The 26,567-nt window shown below is 43.9% G+C and overlaps 1 protein-coding gene across 1 annotated transcript in view; it reads right to left on the reverse strand.

Annotated features, from left to right (window-relative positions):
- POLR3B (RNA polymerase III subunit B) overlaps positions 1-26,567 on the reverse strand; it is a 104,062-nt gene that overhangs the window by 18,581 nt on the left and 58,914 nt on the right. Inside the window, exons 19-23 of the mRNA XM_059402183.1 lie at positions 26,212-26,339; positions 17,859-18,068; positions 15,390-15,548; positions 12,876-12,993; positions 10,858-11,000 (exon numbers count right to left, since the gene is read on the reverse strand). Of these exons, the coding sequence (XP_059258166.1) occupies positions 10,858-11,000; positions 12,876-12,993; positions 15,390-15,548; positions 17,859-18,068; positions 26,212-26,339 (758 nt within the window). The remainder of the gene's footprint in view (positions 1-10,857; positions 11,001-12,875; positions 12,994-15,389; positions 15,549-17,858; positions 18,069-26,211; positions 26,340-26,567) is intronic.

Raw genomic sequence — 26,567 nt, forward strand, 5'->3', positions numbered from 1 at the left:
CGCTTTCCAGTTTGGCTGTTTGTATCAAGGAAGAAGTGTTTTGCTTTGAGTGACCTCCTCTCGATAAGCCTTTCTATATTCAGAAATGTAAATCTCTCCATCAAAAACGTGAAGGCGAACACAGGTGGCTCCTCCTTTCTCCCGCCTTTCCAGTTATTGAATTAACCTTCTTTTATTTTTCACACCAGCACCTTAAATAATCCCCAGGGGGAGGGGAGGAGACAAAAACTGTTGAATCATATGAGCTTTGTTTTGCCGTTGAATCACTTCCAGATCTATCACATCTCTTGCCATATCCCGGTTGACATAATTTTAATTCGGCTCTTCCTTACATGTTAACAGATAAATAATGCATAAGAAAACTTGATTAGCTTTCTTATTAAAACATCACTCTAAATGAGAGGAGGCGCTAGAAGACAATACAGTTTTTACACGGCTTTCCCATGAGCAGTTGAATGGTTTGATGTGATAAATTTGCATAGTCTGAAGCACACAAAGGGCTGATTAATTGAAACCCTTACAATGCTTCTGGAAGCAGCTATTGTAAAACAATAACCATAGGAACTTTACAAAATACACACGGCTGAATGTGTCAAGAGCTTAATAAAATGTGTTGAGGCTACACTATTTGGAAACAGAATTGGAGATTTTTATTCTGGGCCATAAAACACTAAACACCCTAATTTCAAAGCTTTAGTTGGGTATTTACTGAAAGGTCAGAGGGTTACTAACTAGCTACCAGAGACTAAAATTTGTTCTTAAAAAAGTAGATTTAAAAAAAAAATCTTACAATTAAGGGGCCCATGTGGACAAAATAATCCTGATTTCTCACATTAAAGAGTTCCCAGAATTTGTTTTTGGACCAAAATTCTGAAGGGTCACTTGGCATCCTACCCTTCGTCCCGGGGCTCCCACTGTTTGCTCCACAGGCCCCCTTCTCCCCTCCCACTTAGAATCTTTCATTCAGGCAGGATCAAGCAAAGTAGGGAGCCAACGACATGCAGACTTTGAAGCTCCAGCTAGCAGAGCGGATTGGGGGCACCTCAAGTGCCACATGTGTACATGGTGCTATTAGTATGATGGTATCTTCAATCAGAGCCTTTTCATTCTCTCAATTTTAGAAAACAGACTCCAGAAAAAGGAAGTGCAGGAACACCTGGAAAAAGCAGAGTTTTGCACCGAAACTGACTGAACGAACTTCCCTCTCAGCTTTTCTGGCGCACAAGAATTGGCATTTTCTTACTTCCCACAGCCTCTTTATACCAAATGCATAAGGATTCGGTAATGTGCTGGGAAGTCAGGGTGGGTTTCCTTTTCGTCTAATAAACACTCAACCAAAATCTTAATACAGTAACGCAGCAACTTGTTTGGCTGAATAACTTTAATGCATTAATTCCGCAACTTGTTTTGCTTTGGAACAACTTTTATCAATGCGAAATAGAAGCAAGCCGCCTTCTAACAAACTGCTGTTGACACGAGAGGGTCAAAGAAGAATCTTACAAACCAGTTTATCCGTAAATACGGGATCCTTAGGAGCCACAGGTAGTCAGAGCTGGTCCACGAAAACACTGTATTTTGATGAGACTATACTTCTATTTTAAAACAAAAGTCAGCCTCGCTCTGTTTAGACTGGCTGAGGATTTACGGGGAGACTCCGAGGAGCGTAGGCCTTTATCTCAGATTTGCAGTTATTAAAAAGCTTCTGTTTGCCAGGACAAACACTCTTGCTCAAATACAGTTTTTCCTCTCCTTAGGAGTACTATTTGGTATTGCTGCCCGATTCTGTGATCTACAGGACCTTTGTTGGAGGTGCTAATCCTTTTTCACATGAGAGACTGAGAAATGTTCTTTCAGGGAAGTGATATATTGCTTTTTTTCCCCCCACATCAAAGGAGTCCACTTTTTCCTCCCTCGTTGTGAAGGGCAGCAAAAGTAGGAGGAAATCTGGAAATATAATAATTTGGTTTGTCTGCACTCTGAAGGGAAACTTAACCTGGGAACTCCTTAGGCTGACAGATAATTTCTGTTAAACATTCCTTTTTTAAAAAAGATCAGGAAATCCGCTCACCCTTCTCATGAATGAAATAACCGTCGGAAAAAGCAAGGCTCAAGATTAAAAATGTTTGCCCTTGACGAGTTCCCTTCATACAGAACTTATACCAAAGCTCGAGAGGCAAAAATACGTAATTTTGACTTTAATAAAGAGTCTCATTATCCAATCACATATGTGAATGTCTTCTTCTACCTTCAACTCTGTGTACAAACTGAAGAATAATATGAAGACAAAACATAAAGAACATTCTAGATCCGCATTCTGCTCTGTTTTCCCCCATGCAGCATCACTGTGCCTCTACTGCTAAAGTCCCTCAAAGGTACCTAGAGGTCTAGAACACTTGGAAAAAAGGACAAGACTTCAGGGTTTTAATACTCTTCCCAGCTGAGGTCAAAACGCACTGAACAAAACTTTCCTTCCATTGTAAGCCAACACAACAAGTGCACAACTTCGGTGTGTGGAAGTATTTTGCATTCTACCGAAGAGGGACTGCTCTAGAGATTCTTGATCAAAGGCCCAGCTCTTCTGGGGGGGGAGCGGATTCAGTGGCATTTAGGGATGAGATACAGAACAGGCTTCAGGAAAACCCAAAGGAGGGCTGTGCCGCACTGCAATTCTCTGAATTCCCTCATCCAAAAAGTGTGCGCAGAGGGACTCCTGCCTTCCGCTGAGGCTGGAGTCTCTGCGCTCAGACACCCTCCTCTTCACACAAGACTTCCTGCTCCGCACCTGGCTCTCTGCTCGCGCTCCTCCACTCCTGAGGTCATGGAAGGCGACGCTGCTTACGAGGCTGTGACGTTTTGAACAGCTCCTGGCCCAACACTTTGGTTCTTCAGCGGGCCTTCTCCGGAGAGCGACGTCACTCTCTGCCTGTCGCCCGGCACGGACGTGGGCTCCCGACGACCCGGTGCTGGAGCTCCTGCTCCAGTCCGCCCCCCGCTCTGTCGTCGGCCCCCAGAGCTGGTATGACACCCGGCCCAGAACCATGGCCAAGTGGCCTCCACTTCCCATTTGTCTCCCTCAGCTACTCATGACGTCCCCCACCTTGGAGCTGATCACGCTTGAGCAGGACAGTCAGTTCTGTGAACGTGGATTGAAGTCTCCTCTAATTGCTGGAGTGGAAATGCGATCTCCACACCCCACGTGCACCGGAGGAAACCTTGCTCACAACAGCTTCGTCAAAGTGAACTGCTGACAAGGGGCGACAATCAGGCAATCTGCAGCACACGCTGCTTTCCGAACACCAGAGAGAACACATGCGATGCTCTCAGCACAGGAGGGAAAAAGAAACGGGCACGAAGATCCATTAAATCAAAATGATCCTCCCATCTGCTCGTAGAACCCACATGTGTGTCCACTTGTGGGTAATGCTATGAAGGACGAAATACTGTTTACAGACAATCCTGCCTTCCAGGAGTGAAAACGACGTCTGGCTAACTCGGCTCTTCCTCTGGCATGCGTCTGGGCCCAAAGAGAACCAGATCACTGCAGGAATCGTGGGATTCCCAGCATTAGGGAACACCGTCAGCTCATTTCACGACAACGTCACAGAGCAGGGCTGAGGCTGGGGACGACCTTCTCCATCCCCTTCACATCCCATTTGCCAACATCCAGCTACCCTAGGCCTGAAGCAGTTCCGGCTGCACTAAGGCGGCTGGGTATTACGGTTCCTTGCAGATGCCAAGAACTGTGTCCACCGCACGTGAATGCTCCAAACCAGCTCACTGTCCTCACTGTCCCTTAGGGCCCTAACTATCCCAGCCAGCCAGAGGAATCAGGCGGAGGGTCAAAGTTGAGGGCGCAACAATTTACTTCCTTTCAATATCTGCTCAAATTTTTGACAGAATTTTAACCAAGGCCATGAAAGCCTGGCCAGAGGACTGATGAAAAAGGGAACAGGGACTGTGTTTTACAACGAATTGATGCTAGAAGGGAAGGGGTTCCTGACAAACACAGCTTTATGTTACTAGTATGTCTTAATAAGGGGGTTTGGCAGGTGGTTCTGGAACGAAGTATGCAAGGATTAGTATGGACTCCAGCCTCGTGGCAGAGAACAGCCTGTAAACCTGCTTATCCAAGAATGGGAATTTTGAGAAAATGACCGCCTTAAGGAGGAGATATAGGAAAGTTGTAAGAAGTAAGAGGTGTCAGTTTCAAGAAAAGATTGTTTCTCTCAAGGCGGGGGGATTCCCAGGGAATATTCCGATCTGGGGGCAGAGTGAATCAGAAGAGACAAGAGTCCCCTTTGACGAGATTTACCAGAGTAGGAAATGTACCCAGACCAAAAACCTGGATTTGAATCCTGACTCTGCCAGCAAGGAGCTGCGGTAGGCAAGCTACTCATCATCTCCCTGAGCCTCACGGTTCAGGTTCTACAGAGTAGGAGTAACGATACCAATTAGACTGTGAAGATTAAGGACAGAAGGAAAATGCTTGTAACATACTAACGCAGAAGGCAAAAAGTGCTACAAATTTTCACGCACACGAAGCCCACATTTTATCTGCAGCCTTAACCGCTCCCTGGAGCTCCAGACTCCATATCCAAGTGCACATCTAACACATCTAACATCCTTACTTGGAGGCTCCCAGGGTTCTCTCAGACCTGAGGTCCCAAATCCTCAACCCCTGCCCCAGCCTAATTCCCAACACCCCCTCTCAGTCCACCGCTGCCTGGTAAACAGCAGCAGCAGCTGCTCAGGCCTCATCCTCACCTTCAGCGCCTGCCCTTCCTCGCCCAACACCTCAGCCATCAGCTGGTCCTGCTGGCCGGGCCTCCAGAGCACCCCCCGAGGGCATCCCTTGCCCCCACTCTAGCAGTGTTCCTCCTGGGCACACACTCCCAATCCAGGAGAGGACAGACCCTGTTGGTCCTGCTGACTACTGCGTTTCCCGTACCCAGAACAGTGCCTGCCTGGGACACAGTGAAAGCACGATCAATGAACGAGCTAATGACATCAGCACCTGAGATGATCCCTCTATCACCTCAAGTTCAATGAGACAAAGCCGCTTAAAGCCAGGCCCAGGGGCTCCTTCCTGTTTGTTCCTGTGGGTCAACGAACCCCGTGACTCGCCCACCCATTTCCCCAGCCCCGCTGCATCCACCTCACCCAGTCTCGAGCCTTCCCTTCCTGCCCGCTCTGCGAGGGACCAGGGACAGACCTGACAGCGGCCGCCCACCTTTCCTGGCTGCTGGCCGTACCAGACACTGGGCTTTGCTGCTTTACACACATCGATTCCTTCAATCACAGGGACAACTCCTAGGCAACTGTCCCCATTTCAAAGACGGGGGGACCAAGGCATAAAGAGAAAACCGCTCGTTTGGTTAGGGCTCAAGACCTCTACCTCTTTGCCCCACTACTTCCCAACCGGAAGCCCTTCTTTAAATGCTGAACAGAGGGCGGCCATGCAGCAAAGGGGAAGGCATCCGTTCTGGCCCCACACAGGACACGCTCCAGAACAGCGCACACGGAACTCCACGGAACCATCTGAATGGGAGCACCCAGAGCAGCTGCCCCGGAAAGCAGGAGGGGCTTCCCCTCACCGGCACACACAAAGTGGAAAACCACCTGCCAAAGATAAGCTAAAAGAATTCTTATTCCAGGAAGATGGACCCAGACCAGACTTTTAAAAGGTCTTTTCGAACTCCAAGATTTTATTCCTACCCACTAATAACTCCCACCTGCTCTCTCACTACTGGTCTTCCTCATGACATTTAGCCTGTGGCCACATGTGACCCTTTGTACTCCTCTTGCTGCTTCAGGGGCAGAGACAACTCTTGTTGGGCCTTAGCAGAGGTGGCATGTCCTTTCTAGCTCCTATGAGCCCAGCAGAGTTTTGAACCCACAATGGTGATTGAAATACGACCAAACAGATTTCTCTGGGGCTGTCAAGACACATTCCCATCCGTGCCCGGGGTGGGCATGCATACTTAGTGACTCAGCTGGAAAAGCCCAGGGGGCTTGTGATTTCAGGTATGCCTGGGGAGCTGGAGCCTTGGGTGGTGAGGCTCCGACACCAGTCTAGACAACGATGACCCATCCCACTTCTGATATTTATGAGGAAGAATAAGTTGCACTAATTTGGGGAAGATGATTTTGGCTTATTGTGTCTGTACATTTAAGATACTCTACTTACTAAATTATTCCACAAACACAGTCACGGGAAATCACATTATAGGCAAAGTATGTGCTGAATGCTTTGGAAGTAAAATAAATTAGTAGGGTGTGTTTCCTATCCTCAGTGAACCTAAAATGTACTTACCTAAGTTAGCCAACAGGGTACTCTGGATATTTAAGCACATATAAAATTATTTTAACAGAAACACAATGACAATCAGACCCGAAAACACACAGAAGGGGAAGACTCAAGGAATATAGACAATTAGGAACAGAAGAAAGCTGAAAAGAAAAAAACAAAAACAGAAACAAAAAACTAAAACTAAAAATGAAAATAATGCTAAAAATATATACTCACTGCTATAAAAAAGTCTAAAAATTAAACTTAAAATTTTTACTATAAATTAAAATAGGTTAAAAAAATCTGGAAACTAGGGGCGCCTGGGTGGGCTCAGTGGGTTAAAGCCTGTGCTTTCGGCTCAGGTCATGACCCCAGGGTCCTGAGATGAGCCTGCTTCCTCCTCTTTCTCTGCCTGTCTCTCTGCCTACGTGTGATCTCCCTCTGTCAAACAAATAAATAAAATCTTTTAAAAAAAATCTGGAAACTAAAATTCAAATCTCCGACAAAGAAAATCAAGAAGGTAAGGAAATAGACAATGAGGAACATGATGAAGGGAGATTATCAACAAAATAAGAGAATGTCTGAAAATGGAAGGACCCTGAACTTCCAGAAAGGGTACCTAATTTCCTAGGAGAAGAAATGAAAATTTTAGAATTCCCAGAACAGAAGAAGGATAGTAAAAGCTTTGTGGGGAGGGGGAGGCAAGTGAGGAGGGGGAAGGCAGGGAAAGAGAGTGAAACAGGGCGCACATACACACAGATCAGGAAAAATAATGTAACATGGAATCCAGATGATAATGCAGCAATGTCATTAGAATCTTAGAGTAAAGAATTTTTTAATCTAGAATTCTATAACCAACCAGAATAGAAATCAAGTATGAGGGCAGAACATGTTCAGATATACACGATCTTAAAAAACAAAACAAAACACAAAAAAAACTTCTAGTGCATCCTTTCTCAAGCAATTGAATGAACAGACTATTCCACTGTGGTGGGAGGTCAGGCGTGGGGATGACATGGGATGAGCCACGCAAAAGGGGTTCAAATGGGAATTCCATACGTGACTACCACTGAGCACATCTAGCGTGTCTTATGGAATGTGTCCCCCACCTTCAGATTCCTATGGTGAAGTCCTAACCCCCAGGAGACCTCCGAATGTGACCCTATTTGGAGACAGGGTCTTTAAAGAGGACATTAAGGCTAAATGAGGTCATGGGGTGGGCCGTAATCCAATATGGCTGTGTCCCTGTAAGAAGAGGGAGAGCCATCAGGGTTCAGGCACACAGAGAAAAAAGACCGTGTGAGGACACAGGGCCACATGGCTGCCTGCAAGCCACAGAAAGAGGTAGGAGAAGCCAAACCTGCCATGGCCTTGACCTTAGACTTCAGGCTCCAGAACTGTGAGAAAATAAATTTCTGTTGTTTAAGTGCTCAGTCTGTGGTATCTGGTTAGAGCAAACTAACGCAGAGTACTTTCTAACCTTTCTTGAAAACATTTCTGGGGCACACAGATGAGGTCTCTCAGGACCCCTGCTGAGCCAGGCTCCGCTCCCCTGGCCTATGGGGACCCATTCTGAACACACCGACCAGGAAGCTGGGGCTCAGAGGAAAACCACTGCAGTGGGGAGCAGGAAGAACGGGGCTGAAGACGGGGGCTTCTGGTGGAGGGAAATGGTCCTAGCAGACGAGTGGTCATGTGGGAAATTTTGTTGAGAGGCTGTTGATGGTAGGAAACACGGTAACGGGAATAAGAAAATGGAGCAAATTTTAAAAACAAGGTAATTATTAACTTCTGAAAAAAAGTACAGTTACACAATAGAGAAAACACACTCAACTACTTGGGTTTGGGGGTGAACAATATTTATGTGATCATAATCATGTAATTTAAATAATTAAATAATTAAATCGCCCCCAATTATGACACATCTGTGCAGGGAATGGAGGTGGGGAGTAAGAAAGAGAGGCAGTGAAATGCTCGCTCCCCCTGTCACCCATCACGGAAAATCAATAGGTCATCTCTACAATGGATGAATGAAGATTCAGCTGCTTAAAAATATTATTCTGAAATACGAAGGTAAAAAGAAGAAGAAATTGCTTCTGGGAACCAGAACTGGAGAAAACGCAGAGACTGTTTTTCAGTTTTTCAGTTCAAATCCCCCTTTTTGTACTATTTGACCTTTTAAACCAGTGCATTTATTATCTGATTTAAAAAAACATACTTAAACAAAAACCATGCTTAGGTACGGGTCCTACATCATCCTTCCATCACTTTCTTAAGGCTTACGCTACCTGTTTTTTGTTTGCCCATTTTCTCCCCATCTTTTCAATAAATCCGATGAAGCTGTAAGAGAAGGGGGGTATCAAGGGAAATCGAGGCTAATCAGGTTTTCATCCTTGGATTAAAAGCCATCTGGAAAAGAAAACTAGTGAGATAAACTCCTCACTACAAGTGAAAGGTCACCTAACCCCAAGAGAGCTTCTTTCCGTTTCGTGGAGATGTACAAAATCAAGCCCCACTAAGGTTGAACCGATCTCCAAAATCTGCTGTGTCACATCATTGCAGACTGGAAACCACTTCTGTCAATGAACATTATCCCTATCGTACTAATAGTCTGACAAATGTTAGAGCACAAAGACCTGCTAACACTTTACCTGTGCCTGTACAGGTCTGTGTTTACAGCAGCTTATGAACAAGTGTGTTTCTCATTTTCAAAAGTACGGTTTCGTCTACACTATACACATGCATGCTCACATATTATCTATAGATGATAACCTGAGTAAAATCAGTCCATCAAGAGGACCACATCTGTCCCCTTTCATTTCCCTACCTTCAATTTACTCATATATTCAACCATTATCAACTACCTATCAGGTATCCAGTGCCAACATTTTATACGAAGAGTACCAAACTTTGCCCTTATCCAGGGAACAGGTCAAGTGAAATAGAGGCTGTGAACAAGATTATGGAATAATTTAGGAGCCCATCTCAGAAACTGTCTAGACCTAGAGAAAGGGAGAACTAGTTTCAATACAGAGAATTTGTTTTTCACTGACTAGTGGCAGAAAACACTAGAATCTCAAGAAATGTTTACAAACACTGAAAAGGTATGAAGAGTTAGCATCTTAGGGAACTGTATGAAGTAGAAGTGTCAAATTCACATGAATAAAATGAATTTTTTTTAATAAGATACTGACAGGCCAAAACAATCTTGTGTCTGTTATCTGAACTAAAAATGTTTTTGATGAAACAGTTATCTTGGTCTGGAACAGTTTCACTGATGGAAGGAATGACAACTAAGGCTGGATTCATTTGACTAAACAAATTGTCATAGACACTTGCTTAGCAAATAAAAATTGAAATCAGCAGGAACATAAAATGCAATTATCTCCAGACCTATCAATTAAAAACAAGAAGACATTGCACTAGGAATTTACCAGTGAAGAGGAAAGCAGAAGGCATGACAAGTAGCGTCTGTGATCTAGTGCTCGCTGTTCTCTTCTTGAGCACCTACTGTGTTCCCGGCACAACACTTAACTGCTTGCCACCCAGCACAGCACAGTTTTCAGGAAGGAGCGTGGACTCTGGAGACAGACGGCGAGGGCTCAAAAACCACATCTACCACCGACTGGGGACACCAGGCAAGCGAGTCACGTCAGTGTACCTCTAATATGCAGAAGAAAACAGCACTGACTTCCCAGGACTGGGTAAGTCGGTACATGGAAAGTGCGGAGAACACTGCCCGGCACACAGTCAGTGCCACCAAAGTGTTCTTTGCTTCAGTGGTTCTTCAACGAGGTAAGCGGCAGACACGCCACAGTTAAACCCCGTGGGGCCAAGTTCCACTCAGCAGCGTGGTAGATATACAACTAAAAGGGACCCTACTGAGAATAAGTTAATCAGTAGTGACACCGTGCTGTTTCCTGAAGATAAGAAGACAAAACAAAGCCACCAGTGCAGGAGAACTCAGCGGCAACCACCAGCGAGGAATGGGGCTCGGCAGCGCGGTCTGGTGGAGAAACCCATCCAGGAGCGGGACCACGGGGCAGGGGGCAAGAAGGGCGCTGCGTGGGTGTCGGGAGACCTGGGCTGCCGGTCGGTACCTCGGCCTGGCTACTGGCACCCGGGCTCTGTGCTTCCTCACACCTCCCCATGGGGCCTGAAGGCGCCTTCTTGTGCTGACCTCCTACAATACCACGGCCCAACAGACAGCACTGGAAATATGCACCTTCCATGAGATATAGGTCTTGCTATTTATTTTTTCAAACAGCTACCTGCACTTTAGTGGGTATACTGTCTAGAATGGGATCAATCTTGGCGGAGGAGCAGTTGCTAGAGAAGGAGATAAAGGCAAAGAGCGGCAATTCTGTGGTACATTTTTTCAATGCCATTAACGTATCAACAGGTTAACCTAAGGCACAAAGCAAGCATAATTTTGATCCCAATGTAATAATTTTTTCAATGGACTAAATTTTCTTTAACGGGGGAAGGTTATACAACATTTCTCGCGAATGTGGTTAATAAGTACTGTTTCTGGTTTTATAAACAAGTTGAAGAATGACACAATTTACCTTTTTGCCCGTGACGGCTGCTGAATTTGTCTCCAATCTCTGGACGCCTGGTCTGTCTCAGCAGCATTTTGATCAGAAAAGCATCTTCGGCATTTGAAGAGATCATCACTTTTTCAATATATGAATCCGTTGCCCCTTTGTAGCTAATATTAAGAGGAAGTCACCAAAATAGTTTTCAAACTGCCCTTCGTGAACCTATCGCTCACAGGTCATATTTTATTTAATATCAACCACAAAATGTTTCGACATCGCTATTCTGGACTCTGAAACGTGCCTTTTGTTTCTCAACATTAAATTCTAAGGTTACAATTTCCCTTTTACAGTCCTGGTCTGAAATGGCTAACATTTAGTGAACACTTATTAGGAGGCAGGCTTAAGGCAATGTAACCCACACCACACATATTCACACACGGCTACTCCCTTATTGCAGACAAGGGAAAGGGATGCTTGGACACCAAGAGTGGCAGCTTGGAAGGATCACAAAGCTCCCAGGGAGGTTTCCTTTTCTTTTAAGGATAACAAATATGTGAGCACACTTTCTAGCCTACAGGGAAGGAATTGATAGAAAACTCGTTGAAGATATGGAAGGACAGAAAAGAAAATGACAGTCAGGTCCCTAAAAAGGTCTAGATTAAATGAAGAACCCAGGAAAGTGGAGGGGCAAGCTTTGAAGAGGAAAAAAGCTCTCCTCCTCCAGGACAGGAAGAAAACCAGCTAGCACAACCACCTCTGTCATTCTGAAACAGCTTTTGCTCTGTAGGATTGGGTGCAAGGGTCCCGACCCCTCCCCTAAGTAGAGGTCCCACTTTCTCCCCTCTGCTCCGACTGCACAGCAAATCCATGGCACCCACAGCAAGGCAGCATTTAGCATATTGGGCAGGAGTTGGGCTCTGAAGCCAGACCGCGAGAGTTCAAATCCTGACTGCCACTTGTAGCTGTGTGACCCTGGTAAATTATTTAACCTCTCTGTTTCTGTCTTTCAAACAAGGCCATGTAGAGAGCCTGGTTCACAGGGTAGTGGTAAGAACAAATGAGCTAACACCTGTATGATGCCCAGAATGGTAGCTGGTACAGTGAACATTCTCGGCTAAACCATGAAGGATGATCTGATGGTCCCCGTACTTAGGTGTTTGTGTAGGTCTTTGCTAACTAGATGCGGCTCTTTGCAGGCAAGGCTGGTGGTATCTCTCAGCAATGTGTCCCTCGGACATGCAGCACTGTGGGTGGCCCGGAGCAGACCTCGGTTGTGTGCTGAAAGGATCTGCTGGACTGCCTTCCCCTGTCCAGGAATCCAGCTCTCCTGTGTCACGCCCTGGCCCACCTCTTGAACTGGATTAACTCAGTTCCTGGGCTACACTGAATATCCTGTTACTCCTTTTAGTTTTATGTGCCAGTGTGGCCGCTACCATTGGCCCGCGGCTCATCTCATAAGGTCTCGTATCTCACTGTATTCGAGAGCCCAGAGGACATCTGGAGACTAACAAGCACTAGTCTCTCATTGTTCAGATGAAAGCACCGAGCCCAAGAGTTTGAGTGCTTCACCCACGTAAGGTAACCCACAGCACACCCAGTATGAAAGCCCAGCCGTCATCCACCGTGATGGTGACGCCACACTGCGGCCAGTGCGTTTTATTTATTTACTTCAACACAAATCTGATCGTATCACTGTCTACAGAATGAACTCCCGAGTACTGCACAGCCTCGTCCCCACAGGGCACACTGGTCCTCCAAACCCAGGTGCTCCTCTGCCTGTGGGGCCTTCCCACTCACTGTCCCCTTACCTGGAACCCCTGCCTATCTGGCCCCGAACTCAAGCCCAGGCTGGAAGGCCCCCACGATTCCACAGCTGAGATTTCCCTTCCATGCCATGCTGTCTCCACAGGAGAACTATTACTACCCTGAACTGTCATTTCTCCTCTCTAACCCTCCAAGAGTAACTTCTCATTTCCCGTAGCCCTTCTCTCTCTCTGTCTTTTTTGAATCTTCCTACGTATTTCCGAGGTACAACCAATACCTACGTGATGGGCACATCCTTGTACTGCGGCTGCTGGGGCACATTACTTCCTTCCAGAGGAATCTGAGTTACTGTGGGCATGGACTTATTGACCAGCACTTGCTTGTTTTCTACCTTCTCACCTAAGAAGAAGAGAAGGGAATCATAGCCCGGTCATTACCATCTCTGTGGAATACAAACATTACTGTAGCCTACAACTATGCGGTTAGATTGGTCCATGAAATGCACACAAGGAAGGAAAAAGCCGATTCCGTGTGAGCTAGAGTTCAACAGGACTCGTCTACAACTGTGCCAGCCCATTTGAAAAATCAGATGAGCACACAGGTGTAAAAGGTCAAGAAATGATTTAGGGGACCATACTAACTTCATGTCAGTAAGTGGCAATTTTATTTATTTTTAAAAGATTTTATTTCTTCATTTATTTTAGAGAGAGCATTCATGTGCGTGCAAGTGGGGGGAAGGGCAGAGTGGGGGAGAGAATCTCAAGCAGACTCTGCGCCGAGCCCAGAGCCGGACACAGGGCTTGATCTCATGACCCTGAGATTTTGACCTGAGCCAAAACAAAGAGTCAGGCACTCAACCGACTTGAGACACCAGGGGCCCCAGTAAGTGGCAGTTTTATAGCTCTCTAGGGTGTTGGAACAAGTCCGGGCCACTTACTTCTATTAGTAGTTATTTCAACCAATAGTAAGTCACTGCCGACCTAACTTGGACAATGAGGAAATCAAAATATTTCATTGATTTTTTTCTGCTCTTCTCACCTCTCTCTGCATCTTTTCCTGGTAAGCTCAAAGGCCAAGAACTACAGTACTGTCATGGCACTACCTTCCAAACCACATGACCCAGGTTAAGAGGGAAACAACTGCAGCAAGGCAGAGGGGAAGCCGTGCACCACGGGGCTGTGGGCACAGTGGACACAGCACTCACCATCCGTGCACCATCCGGACGAGTCGCGTGGCTCTCCCCCCTCCCCGGCGGCCTCCCCTCACCCCCGTGCTCCACCTCACTGCGGCTCCCATCACCTGCTCTGCTGGTGTCCCCTGTGTTGGCCCCTTTCTACTCTTTTCTCCACACTGTGATCAGAATGATCATTTCAAAATGCCATCAGATCACAGCATTGGTTTTAGGATCATAATGAAAATAGTGAGCGTGGCTGCTCCGCAAGGAGCCTGCTTCCTCCTCTCTCTCTCTCTCTGCCTACCTGCGATCTCTCTCTGTCAAATAAATAAATAAAATCTTTAAAAAAGAAGAAAAAGAAAATAGCGTGGTTGCAAAGCCTGTGTCTGGGCCCTGCCCCTCCCTCTCTCTCCCTCCAGATCCACGTTTAGCATCCTCCCCTGTACTCTCCCTAGGAGCCACACTCCCAGTGGCCTCCTTTTGGAAGTTTTGACTAACGAGCCCTGCAGCTTAATAGTTATACAAGCCCTTGCACAGCTCAGAACACACTCCTCTCCCTATCTGCTAGTTACCTGCACTTATCCGCCAGATCTCAGCTCTGCTTCCTTACGGAAGGCTTCCCCGAGCTTCCTGCCTAGGTCAGATCCTCTTGCTATCAAATGCCCTCCTAGTTCTTTACAGGATTCCTTAACCCGGCTGTGACTGGATATAGGTTCACATATGACCCTTTGGTCAATGCTAGTCTCCGCACTGGCCTGTAAGACTCACAAGGGCGACTGCTGTGGGCTGCATCAGCAAAGTTCATTACAAGTTTGTAATTATAATGGTGTCCCACATTTTAGGGGAAGAAGATTCTAAGAAAGCTGGTCTAAGCTAAATGCACAAATGATGACGTGCCAGTGTAAATGTAGGGACATGACCTTCTTCTAAACAACCCCTTAAAGTGGCTCTTCTGAGATTCAAAATTTTAAGTAGAGAAGCATAACTAGGACTACTATGTAGAAATATATGCAGAGAAAAACAGACTGGAAGGGAAATTCATCAAAAAGGACCACACTGGGGGTGCCCAGGTGGCTCAGTTGGTTAAGCAGCTGCCTTCAGCTCGGGTCATGATTCCAGGGTCCTGGGATCGAGCCCCACATCAGGCTCCCTGCTCAGCAGAGAGCCTGCTTCTCTCTCTCCCCCTCTCCCTGACGCTCTGCTTACTTATGCTCTCTAACTCTGTCAAAAAAAAAAAAAATAAAAAAAAAAAAAAAAAAAAAAGGACCACACTGGGTGCCTGGGTGGCTCAGTCGGCTGAGCACCTGACTCTTGATTTCAGCTCAGGTCATGATCTCAGGGTTGTGGTATCAAGCCTGTGTCCGGCTCCGCGCTTAGTGGGCAGTCTGCCTGAGATGCCTTCCCTGTCCCTCTGTCCCTCCCCATGTTTGCATGCTATCTCTCTACAATTTAAAAAACAAACAAAAAACACTTTTTAAAAAAATGACCTCACTGATTGAGTTAGGAAAGTGGTTTTGTAAGTTGTTATCTTTTCTCTTCTCTGTTTACTGAATATTAAGAAATATTGCTGAATAACTTTCATATTTCAAAAATATAAATGTTTTTTTAAAAAGGCCCTTACCTGGAGAACAAATACCATCTGCATCTAAAATTTCGTGTCGCCAGATGGGTTTCCTTGTGGCAGCGTCCAACATCGGCCCCATCACTTTATCAAAGGTCTGATTGGTATAGCGTTTCAACGTACATTTAGCATTTTTATATACAAGGCAACGCCCAAAGCCTAAAATGAAATCCCAACAGGGATAAGAATGACCAACAGGACTAGGAGAAAATGAGATTTGTGTTAGTGAACACCCACTCCCCCAAACATGTTCTACATTTGGCTAATCTGGGATCTAATCATCTCAAGAGCTGGCTCAGGGCTTCCCTCCCCAATCCCCCACCTACATAAACACTGACATCTCTACAACCACGTGTCGGCATGAAAGAGACCTTGTCTGAGTGTCACTGTGATTCTTTTGGAGCACAGAGCCACAGAGTACGGGGACTAGAAAGGGCCCTGGAGGCCACCTGGCTTACCCTCGCTGTCTACAGGAGCTATGAGTGCTACAAAATGAGGTCCAGGGAAGTGACGTGACCAAGGTCACTCAGCAAGTTGGTGGCAGAATTAAAACATGTCAAGTCTACTGGTCAACCACAACCCTTCTTCCTACACATCCTTCTGGTGCCTCACTTCCGCTAACCTTCTCTGAGAAGTTTTCCTTTTCCTAACTGACATTCAGAGGAAGTCCCAAACAAGGAAACAAAAGATTAACTTTTCTCCAAAGAGGTGAGAAAATGAAAAGCAGCTGCAATCAAATGATTCTAAGGGGAGAAATCATTCGCCTGTGCCCTGATCAGAAGAGATCAGAGTTTATTCTGATTATATTTTTAGATCACATGTGTCTAGTGCATGAGGGGAAAGTCCTGAGACCAACTTACAAGCTAAATGCACATTATGAAAGATCAGCAACACGAACAGAAGGAAACCTTCACATGGAGCAGAAACTTCCAGCACTGAATCCCACAAGAAGATTCACTGCTTGCAGAGCTGCCCAGAAGAAGTGTCAACTCTTCAGCACTAAATATCATTTCCCAAGATTCTGTGACTGCATGTCTTTCTTTTTTCCTTTTTCTCCCTCTGGCCAAGCAGTTACTCTAAGCTGGATTTTCTCTAACCTCCCCAGGATATACTGAGCCATGTCAGAGGCTCACTGCAATAGGAAAAAGTCTTGGGAGTAAACACCAGCTATTACTGAGGTGATAAAATGCATGGTTGTAAAATCCTTCACTTAACGATCCTCCCTAAGGCAGAACTCTTACAAGAAATCTAAGAACGGGAGTTTGGAAGATCAGGAAAAAGTAGATTTCTAAATAAAACCCTGGTGCCCTAATGCAATTTTTAAAGAAGGTGACTGTGCGATGAAATAACTGATTTCTACATCTGGATGGTAGATGAAGATGTCAGCGTGGCCCCTAGTAAATTGTGTACAGCCATAATAAACTCCGCTCCGAGAGCCAGCTGCTTTGGAAACGTTACATGATCTTGAAATTCCATACAATGGCCATTAACTGCAACGTGCTGGAGTGCAGTGGGAATCTGAATGGGCTAAAATCAAAAAGTGTTTTCCTCTAAGTGTAAATGGACATTTTATTTACAGGTGATAGCTGAAAGGCTGGACGACAGTAAACTCAGATCATTAAATTGTATTGTGGAGTTTCTGACAGATATCACAAAGTCTTCAGATTTCCACATAAACGTTACCAGTTAATCAGAAAGGAAAACATCTAGTTTTAAAGCATGGCTGTTGTCATTTGGAGGAAAAAAAGAGGCATAAATTAAGTGCAGCCAACATTAATGCCAAAGACACATGTCTAGGAGTACTATTATGGCTGCCTAGCAACTAGAGAGAGTGAAGGGGAAGGCAGAGTGGGCATGCCAGGGAGGAAAAAGAGAAACAGATTATGAAAAGACGAGTCAGACTTCAGGTCAGGTGACGGATACCAACCTAGAAGTGGTGACTTGCAAAAGTAAACTGTCAAAAGGCAGACAAAGGGTTGCATAAATGCTAAGCATTTGTGTGTTTGTATTTTTAACTTTCAGCATTTTGCTAACAAAAAGGTATGAACACTGTGGGGCTGAAACACAGAATTAACAAAAATTGCCTTTAACACAGAAATACTACTACTGCCTTCTCAGTTTGTTGCTGAACATATAACTAGACAGATTTAAAGACCGCCTTTCATTTATTAGAATTTCTGCTAGGAAATAAATTCTTGCATATTTTCTGTTGAGGAACTGTCTCAAACTACCAATAAAGTAAAATATAGGAAAAACACATTCAGTAATTCATTTGACAAATTACCTCTACATAATATTCATTAAAAAAGTCAACACCGAAACCTAGCTGCCTCCTGTTTGTATGTTATAAAATTCAAATCACTTAAAGCCAACGTTAACATTTTGACACCAGGTGATTTTTAACAGATTGTCCTTATGCCTGAACTCTGCAGAGTGCCTCTGGTGTCAGAGCTCTGAAAACCCACTTACCCCTGTCCAAGGAGGCCTTGTTTAAAACCAGGGCGTCTTCAATATCATAGCCGCTGTAACTCATCACGGCAACTGTTGCATTCTGTCCGGCTGGAAGTTTCTCAAATTCTATCAACTCAATGGTCTTTGTTTTAACCATGGGTTTTTGTGGGTATGCTAGCAGATACATGAGAGTATCGATTCTGTTCCGCTGGTTGTATCCAATGGTACCTTGGTGGATATTGGAGAAAGCAAAATGCAACATTCTATTATGTCAAATAATTAGGTAGCCAAGAATATAGAGATGGAAAAGAAAATCCCACATTATTTTCACTAATTAACATGAAGAAAACCTCAGGTTAAATATTTCAAAAGCAAGACTCTCACAGTGCCTACCAACATTTAAAAGCATTTTTTTTTCCCTCAGTAATGTTAAAAGTTCTGTGAAGAAGAAAAAAACACACCCAAGGTATTAGAACATAAGTAACTTCAACCTACTGGTTGTGAAATTAACCAGGGAAGCCAACAGTTCTGCACTCAGTTCTACTATGTTGCAGACCCATTCCCAAAGCTGTTCTGGAAGGTAATTAGAAACCAACTTCAGTGCTGACAGGCAACGATATTACAGAATAGGACAAACAGATCCATTCCATAAAAAGAAATCAACCATTACAAAAGTTCTAAATAAAAAAGAAAACAGAAGACAAGGAAAGACAAGAAAGGAAGGAAGGAAAAGGAGGAAAGTGGAAGCAGAGGAGCGTGGATTTACTCATCTACTTAACTCTTCATTTACAAAGTACTGAATAAACACTACTCTGTTTCCAACACCAGAGATAAAGTGGTCCTCAGGGGAAAATCCAGGGTCTGGTTCAATCAGGTATAGACTTTTAGGTCCTTAGCAATCAGGCTTTCCACCTCACTGGACCTTGGAAGGTTGTTACTATCATTTGGAAGTGAAACCAGAATGTTACCCTTTCTCCCTCTTCCCCAAAGGGGTTCACTAGGGTTCACAGACTTCCACCAAAAAAAGGGCTTCACTCTCCTGGTCTTGTGAATACAATACACTCTCCTACTCAGAGATCTTAGAATGGGGACTCACATTTGCCCTACTACTAAACCCACGTGTGGGCTACGCTGCCTCTTTAACTTCTCCCGGGTATCTCTTCTTTTCCCTTGAATGGCTAAGAAGGTAGCCTTACGTCTCTTTTTCTCTTGCACAGGCTTCCATGGCGACACATCCTCAACACCCACACACCCCAAGAAGCCTAAGTATCATTTAATGGAGTTCAGTTCTAAGAGAAACAGATAACCAAAACTTGGTATTTGTCTCCTGCACCTTTTTCTCCCATTTGTGGCATAAAATCAATGGTGATTTCAATTCAGGGATGAAAATAACCTATTCAGGCAGCAAAAATGACATGGCACTCCTTGACAATTATTACTGAAAGAAATAATGAAATCTCTAGGATATGAACACCTAGTACAGTGGGGAGCCCACTACAGCTGCTCCATAAATGTCAGTAAACGAAACCGAACCGCATTATACTTTTTTTTTTTTAAAGATTTATTTATTTATTTGACAGAGAGATCACAAGTAGGCAGAGAGGCAGGTGGGGGGCAGGTGGGGGGGCAGGCTCTCCACTGAGCAGAGAGCCTGATGCGGGGCTCGATCCCAGGACCCTGGGATCATGACCCGAACCGAAAGCAGAGGCTTTAACCCACTGAGCCACCCAGGTGCCCCTATTTTTCATGATAGTATGTTTGTACGTAAATCTCGGGAAATTTATCATGAACTGTTTCTTGAGTTTACACTTATAAACTGCCCATTAATTTATGTTACTTTAGTGCCAACTAATAAACTGGGCCAGACACCTGGTAATAGATCACTTACTGTTTTAGAAATAAAATGCCTGTTGCCTGGATCATGGTAAAGTTCACTAACAATAAGTTTGTCCTTTTACATGAAATCACTTAAAATTTATGTCAAGATTTCAGCTCCAATTGTACACTTCACCCAGCTTGAGCTGAGGTTTCAGGCAATGTCCCACCAGGCTGCCAAACACGGCTTCTGAAACCTGAGACAGGCGTGATTATGCAGCAGGGAAGCGTTCACGGCTGCGCCTCCCAACAATGGCCAGAGAGACTGGCTCCCGCTGGAAACTGTGCTACCGGACCCAGAACGCAATTCTCAGGCATCACAACTGAATGGATGCACAGCAAAATGGTTTAGCAAATGTTTGGTGCTTATGATCTCATCAGAAATTTTCTTCAAAGACTTTTTAAAGAACTCGCAGGGGTACACACATGGATATACGTGTTTAGCTGTACTGACAGGCATGTTGGTGGAAACAAGATTATAAGCTATGACTTCTCTATTCTAAAACCTCAAAATGCCATCGCACCCCACATTTTTGTAAAAATCCTGAATGACTATTTTGCTAATAAGCGATCTTTTTTTGAGAAAATGTCATGCGGACATTAAAAGACTAGTCTGGGTGAAGCACGTGCCCAAACTAGGATGCCTCTTACTATTTTCAGCTTCCTTTATTAAAACGGGCATTGCATGTACGTAATAAATCAACACGATGAGAGTATCTGTAGGCAGGGTTCTCCCTCCACTGTCCAATGTTGCTGTAACTTCAGTCTTCGGGGCTATACCTATAGACTCATTTCCTTACTACCCAGGACATGATCCTTCTTATAAAATCCTATTTTCTTACTCATAACTTTCTTAAGAAGCCACAGGATGGCACTGTAAGGCGTGTCCCTGTAGGTTACAATTATTTTAAGACGGGATGAAAAAAGGTTAGTAAACATACGTACAGCTGAGACTGAATAGCTTAAGAAATGTATACTGAAAAACAATGAAGTTTTATGCATTTAACTATTTTTTTCTGTCTCCCTTTGCCCAATTTTTGAAAATGTAATAACATTATTAAATACAATAAACTTTAGCCATTTGAACTGTACAAAACTGATGAGTTCTGACAGATTCATGCCTTTGTAAAACCACCACCACAATCAAGATCCAGAACACTTCCGACACCCCCAAAAGATCCCACCCTCTGTTCCTGACCCCGGGGCAACCACAGCTCTGTTTATCATTACAGTTTGCATATTCTATAATTTTATATAAATGGAATCCTGCAGTATGAACTCCCATGAGGGTTTTTTCAACTTGGCGTAAGGATCCTGAGACCCGCCCAGGTGGCTGTATCACAGTCCACTCTCTGCCGCCGTCGAGAACTACTGCACTGTGTGTCTCTACGGTTTGTTCACCCGTTCAGCTGCTGCCAGATATGTGAACTGTTTCGTTTGGGGCACTTGTGCATAAAGCTGCCATGAACATTCACACGTAAGACTTTGTGTGTCCACTTCCTTTGGGCAAATACACAGGAGTGGAACTTCTGAGTGGTTTGGTAAGGGTATGGTTAACCTAAAAAACTGCTTGAGAATTTTCGGAAGTATTCACCGTTTACATTTGTACCAGCAGCGTATGTGCTTTGTAGCTGCTCCACTCTGGACACTTGGTGTGCCCGTCTTTTCCAATTCAGTTGTTCTAATGAGCAGGTGGTGGGGGTCTCAGAGTTTCATGAGCTTACGCGTCATTCCTATTACTCTCTGTGAAGCGCCTGATTTTCATTTTTGCCATCTTTAAACCGAGTAGTCTCACCACTGAAGAGTTCTTACATGTAGCGGGCATAGATCCTTTATCAGATGTATATACTGCAAATACCTGCTCCCATTCTTTGGATTTGATGTCTTTCATATTCTTAACAGTGTCTTTCAAAGCGTAAAAGTTTAATTTTGAGAGTCTGAATTACTAATGTTTTTTTCTTTTTCACAGCCTGCGCTTTTTGAGTTCTAAGAAATCTCACTTAGGTTGTTCAAGGTCATGGAGACTTTTTGCCTATGTTTCTTTCTACACATTTTATGGATTTAGCTTTTACATTCTGAGCTATGATCCATTTTTCATGTTCATTTTCTGTATAGTTATGAGGGAGGAGTTGGTGATCATTTATTTCTATACAGATACACATACATACATGTTATTTTGTTGATAAGATTATCCTTTCCCCTGGAATTGTCTGATATTCACTGAAAATCTAATGCCCAAAGACATGTGGGTCTGTTTCTGGATTCCTGATTCTGTTCCACTGATCTATACATCCACCATTATGTCAGTATCACAGTGTCTTCATTACCGTGGCTTTCCAGCAAATCTTAAAGTCAAGTTGTATAAGCTTTCCAACTTAGTTCTTTTCAAAAACATGCACCAGATTTCTTAACTTTAATGTGCTAAGCCTACTGAGCTGGCATCCTGCTCGGCACCAAGGACACAATAAATAACACAGACCTAGTCCTGTCCTCGCAGTGCTTCTATTCTACAGGCTAGCAGGGAAGGCGTGCGATTTTTAGCTGCTCCACATCCTCACTGATGCTGAGGAGGTCAGGACCCACCGTGAAGGGGAAAAAGTGAGGTAAGAAGTTAGTTTCAACTGAGAAGAATTGTGTTAAGTATTACAGATAGCTACATTATGTCTTGCCCAGAAGACAGAATGTAACCTTTTCTAAGTTACTCAACCAAAGTGGGGTTCCCTCTCCTTGTCAGAAACAAAAAAGGTCCCTATTCTGTCTGACAGGGTTATTAGGATTAATTAAAAGAAATGTGTCTAAGTCATTTCAGTGGTCAGTAAGGGGCAACATTCACCAACAATACTACGAATGACAAACACACACCCCTGGGCCCTACACTATCACCCGTTCTGCCTCCCATTCTAACTTTACATACTAAACTACACTGCAACTTTATCTCCATTAAGTATTCATTATTTAACTTTCTAGTCTCAGGAAATATCGTATCATCTTATATCTGAAGTAGCTACAATGATTTCAATTTTTTTTTTGAACCAACAGTGAAATTCTAAAAAATGTAACTGCTAGAGATAATTTGGCCAACACATTTTTTTCACCTTGTATCCACCAAACGGATAAAGAATAAATTTCTAAAAAAAAATTCAAACAGAAAGTTGAATGAAACAGGAGAAGGAGATATAGAGTGAAACAAAATTTTATGAGGATCTTTGCATATTATGTGTTTTTAGGATCGCAAAATCTAGGTTATTTCTAGGACATTTCTTCCTAGTATAAATTGGGGAACATAAGAGAAGGAACTATCTGCTTTGGAACAAAATCTATTGAAAACAAAAACAAAAACAAACACAGAAGCTGCATTAGTTCCTGAGCTTAAAAAAAAAGTCTCAGCAATTTGGGGGTAAAAGAGGGTTGGGAAGAGCCTGTGGCTAGGGGAGGTATGTGATGCATATTCATTAACTGAGCTGATAGCGACTGAAAGATCCTTTTAACCAGGAGAAAGTGTTCCACTAGAGGATTGCCAACTAATAAAATGGACAGGATATGAAAGCGTGACTCATGCGGACTTGGCGTCTGGTGCCAGGGAGTCCATACAATGCAGCTCCAACACACAGCTTTTTACTTGCTGTGCTGAGTGACCCGGAGACCTCGCCATTTCCATCCGCGTCTACCTGGTTTCTTGCTCTGAACCTAGTCACCACAGAGCTGTATCACGGAAGGTTAGGTGTTCCTCAGTAGACAGTTAAAACAGAACATGGAAACCTGCACTTTATTAATAACTTAAAGAATCTTAGATTTAAGAAACACCTCTGCTGATGTTTCATGTTGACTACAATGTGCTCTTTCTTATGAAAGCTGAGGCTTTCAGTCTCTGCGCTTTGGGCTTGCCTTGGTCTCCTTTCTAGTGACAGGAAAAGGACTTTCTCTCATTTCTTCACTCTTGACGGGGGTGGGGGGTGGGGGAGCCACTGGGTAGTGAAAAGGAGGTAGCAAATCTTCCAGGCTGGCAAGAATGTGTAGTGATTTAATTCCGGGCTACTTTCACTTGCCACACAGACTAATGGATGAACAGCAACTAAAATATGACTTCAGACCATTCACAGAGAATCTCTGAGATGCACACCGTCTTCGGCAATGGCTCATGCTTAAAATGGGATAGCGTGCCTTCTAGTTACCAGCTGCCAAGACTGCGCAGAATTAAAATGACTCAGAGAAGTCCAACTCAAAGTGCTAGGTCTGCTTTACAGACCTGGGTTTCTGCTGTGCGGTTTTCTCCCTCTGCCGGCCTTGTTCCTTTTGTGACTTTTCATACCGCCCTCGCTGAGTACTTAGCTATATGAGTGTCCAAAGAGAAATGTGGTCATGTAATGTGCCAACTTTGAATGTACTTTTATCTCGATGCTTTTCTTTCCAGTCAGGTGTTTTATCATAACAAACAGTAACAAAGCCTTTTTTTTTAATTACTTAAGATATTCAGTGGCTTTTGTCTTCCTAGCGTCAGCAGGAACGTCAGAGGATTGTATCCAAGGAGCTAAATGTGCAGGACCCAGGGTCAGAGCAGCTGAATACACCAACCTCAGAAAACACAGACAATGAATTGCAAATGACACTCAAAACAAAACGAGAAAAAAAACCTTCACACAGAAAACTACAAAAGAACTCTACAGACACTGAATTGGCTTTCTGTACACACTGATCCTGCTTAACTGTGTGTGGTAACTAACCAAACGTTTCAGATACTCATGGCCACAAAATAAAGGCGCTTTTTTTTTTTCCCTGTAAGGAGAGGAGTTACAAAAATAAAAATATTTCTTTCCTTCAAGTCACTTCTTTACTTAAAAAAAAAAAAGATTCACCAAGTAGAGACAGATTCATAGCTCCTTCTGTTTTAATCTTCAAACATGACCAAAGAGTGGCATTAGCGACAGAGTGATTAGTCTTCCGTTAATTCTGCTGAAGGTTCTACACAAAAGGTATATTGTTTCAGCCAGGATTCACATCATGAAACAAAATGGTTTGGTAAACCCAGTAGAAGTGATAGTCCTTTCATGACACACAGGGTTCAGTACTGTATATTTCAACTTGTTAGCAAGTCACAAGCACACGCGGGAAATCAGCCTGCACTGCGGCTGAAGATGAATGGGAAAGGCGAAACTGATGAGCCGCTGTTTAGATTTTCCCACTGGGAATTATTCTGAACCGTCCAGGCATTACATCATTCAGGTAAATGGTTGCAGGACAACATGTTTTGCCAACCAAAAGGGCAATACAAAGACTCAGAAAGAAATACACAGTCTTTATTCCGGGATGAGATGTAGGATTCCTTAATTGTCAAGCTATGGTCCATTACAGCTGATTGCTGGTAACTGAGATGCTAAATGCATTCTGGATGCTACCCAAAGGCAGTGCAAAAACCTTTCAGTTTCTTCATGAAGCTCCCTGTAGGGTACTTTAAACCAGGACTGACAAGTCATATTGATGTCATAGATATATATATGGAAATAAATTAAACTTACTGGGACTTAAATGATTTTTTAAAACATTTCAAGAAAAGTTTATAAGCAAAAAAAAATTGGGGGGGGGGGCTGGACCATCTTCAAAATAAAACCCAAACTCCCTAATCTATTGCAACTCTCCAGATCACACTATTCCCACATCATGTTCGACAGCCAGACCAAAGCACCAAGATCCCCGTGCAATGCTTGTTTCTGTTTCCACGCCTGTGAAAAACACTCGGGGTCTTTCAAGACTCAGTTCAGTTCTATTCTTCAGAAGCAACCTACTCTCTAACCCCAAGTGCCCCTTCTACTCTCCTTCCCTAAGGTTCTAGCTGTCAGTCCACGACAGCATTTATCAAACACATTCAATTCCAGCTGTACTTGTCGGGCTGCCCCATTAGACTGTGAGCTCCTTGAGGACAGGGCTCTTTCTCCTCCCTCCATTTTCAGGGGCCAGCCTCACCGTCTGGTCTATCCGTGATGCTCAACAAGTGCTGGTGATGGATAACAGAAAAGAGAAGGAAGAAAGGAAAAGGAATTCGGAAACCGGTGTCATGTTTCAGAAGCTACAGGAGCAACCGCAAGGACGTGATGTGTTCAACAACTGTCACCCAACCGTCCCGAACACCTTCTAATACACACTGTGCACCGGCGGCCCTATTCCCTTTCCCACTCTTTCCTCAAACTTGTATTCTTCTGCTCTTTCTCCTGTTCCTCTTGGTTCACATCTTACACTTTACAGAGCTTTTCTCTATTTACCCTCTCATCATTCTGTGACATTTATTACATATCCTCTCGTTTGACCAAAGAAGTAAGTACAGAGAGGTCTTCTCTATTCTTGCAGAGGCTGTAGACCCGGGGCACCTGCAAGCCCTCAGGTTAGAAACACTCAGGAACCAGTACCGCCTGACTTAGCCAAGCATTTAGTACTAGTGAAGTAAGAATAAGGCTCAAGTCTTTTATCCAAGTATTTACAACCAAGTTCAAGAAGGAAATCTTACCCATTGCTTGTTTCCCCATGGCACACTGATACGTGTTTCTTGGGGACTGGTTATGATGAGGGTATGGGATGAGGCCAGCACAGACACCAAGCAGAGTGAAGGGCTCAATCTCCAAGTGGGTGGTATCTCTGTCAAGTTAATTAAGAATCAGACATCTCAGACACCAGGGACTAGAATAAATCTCTGAAAGGTCATAAAAAAATATTGCCACCAAGGTCCCCAAAGGACCTACATAAAATGTGTAAATTTATATAGCTATGTATAAAAATTTATATGTAATTTATATAAAACTTCAAGAACAATAAAATTGGATGACAGTAAAACTGATTAAAAAACCTACTTAAATAAAATGCAGT

This window comes from Mustela nigripes, chromosome 6 (assembly GCF_022355385.1).
Source record: "Mustela nigripes isolate SB6536 chromosome 6, MUSNIG.SB6536, whole genome shotgun sequence".
Taxonomy (NCBI): Eukaryota; Metazoa; Chordata; class Mammalia; order Carnivora; family Mustelidae; genus Mustela; species Mustela nigripes.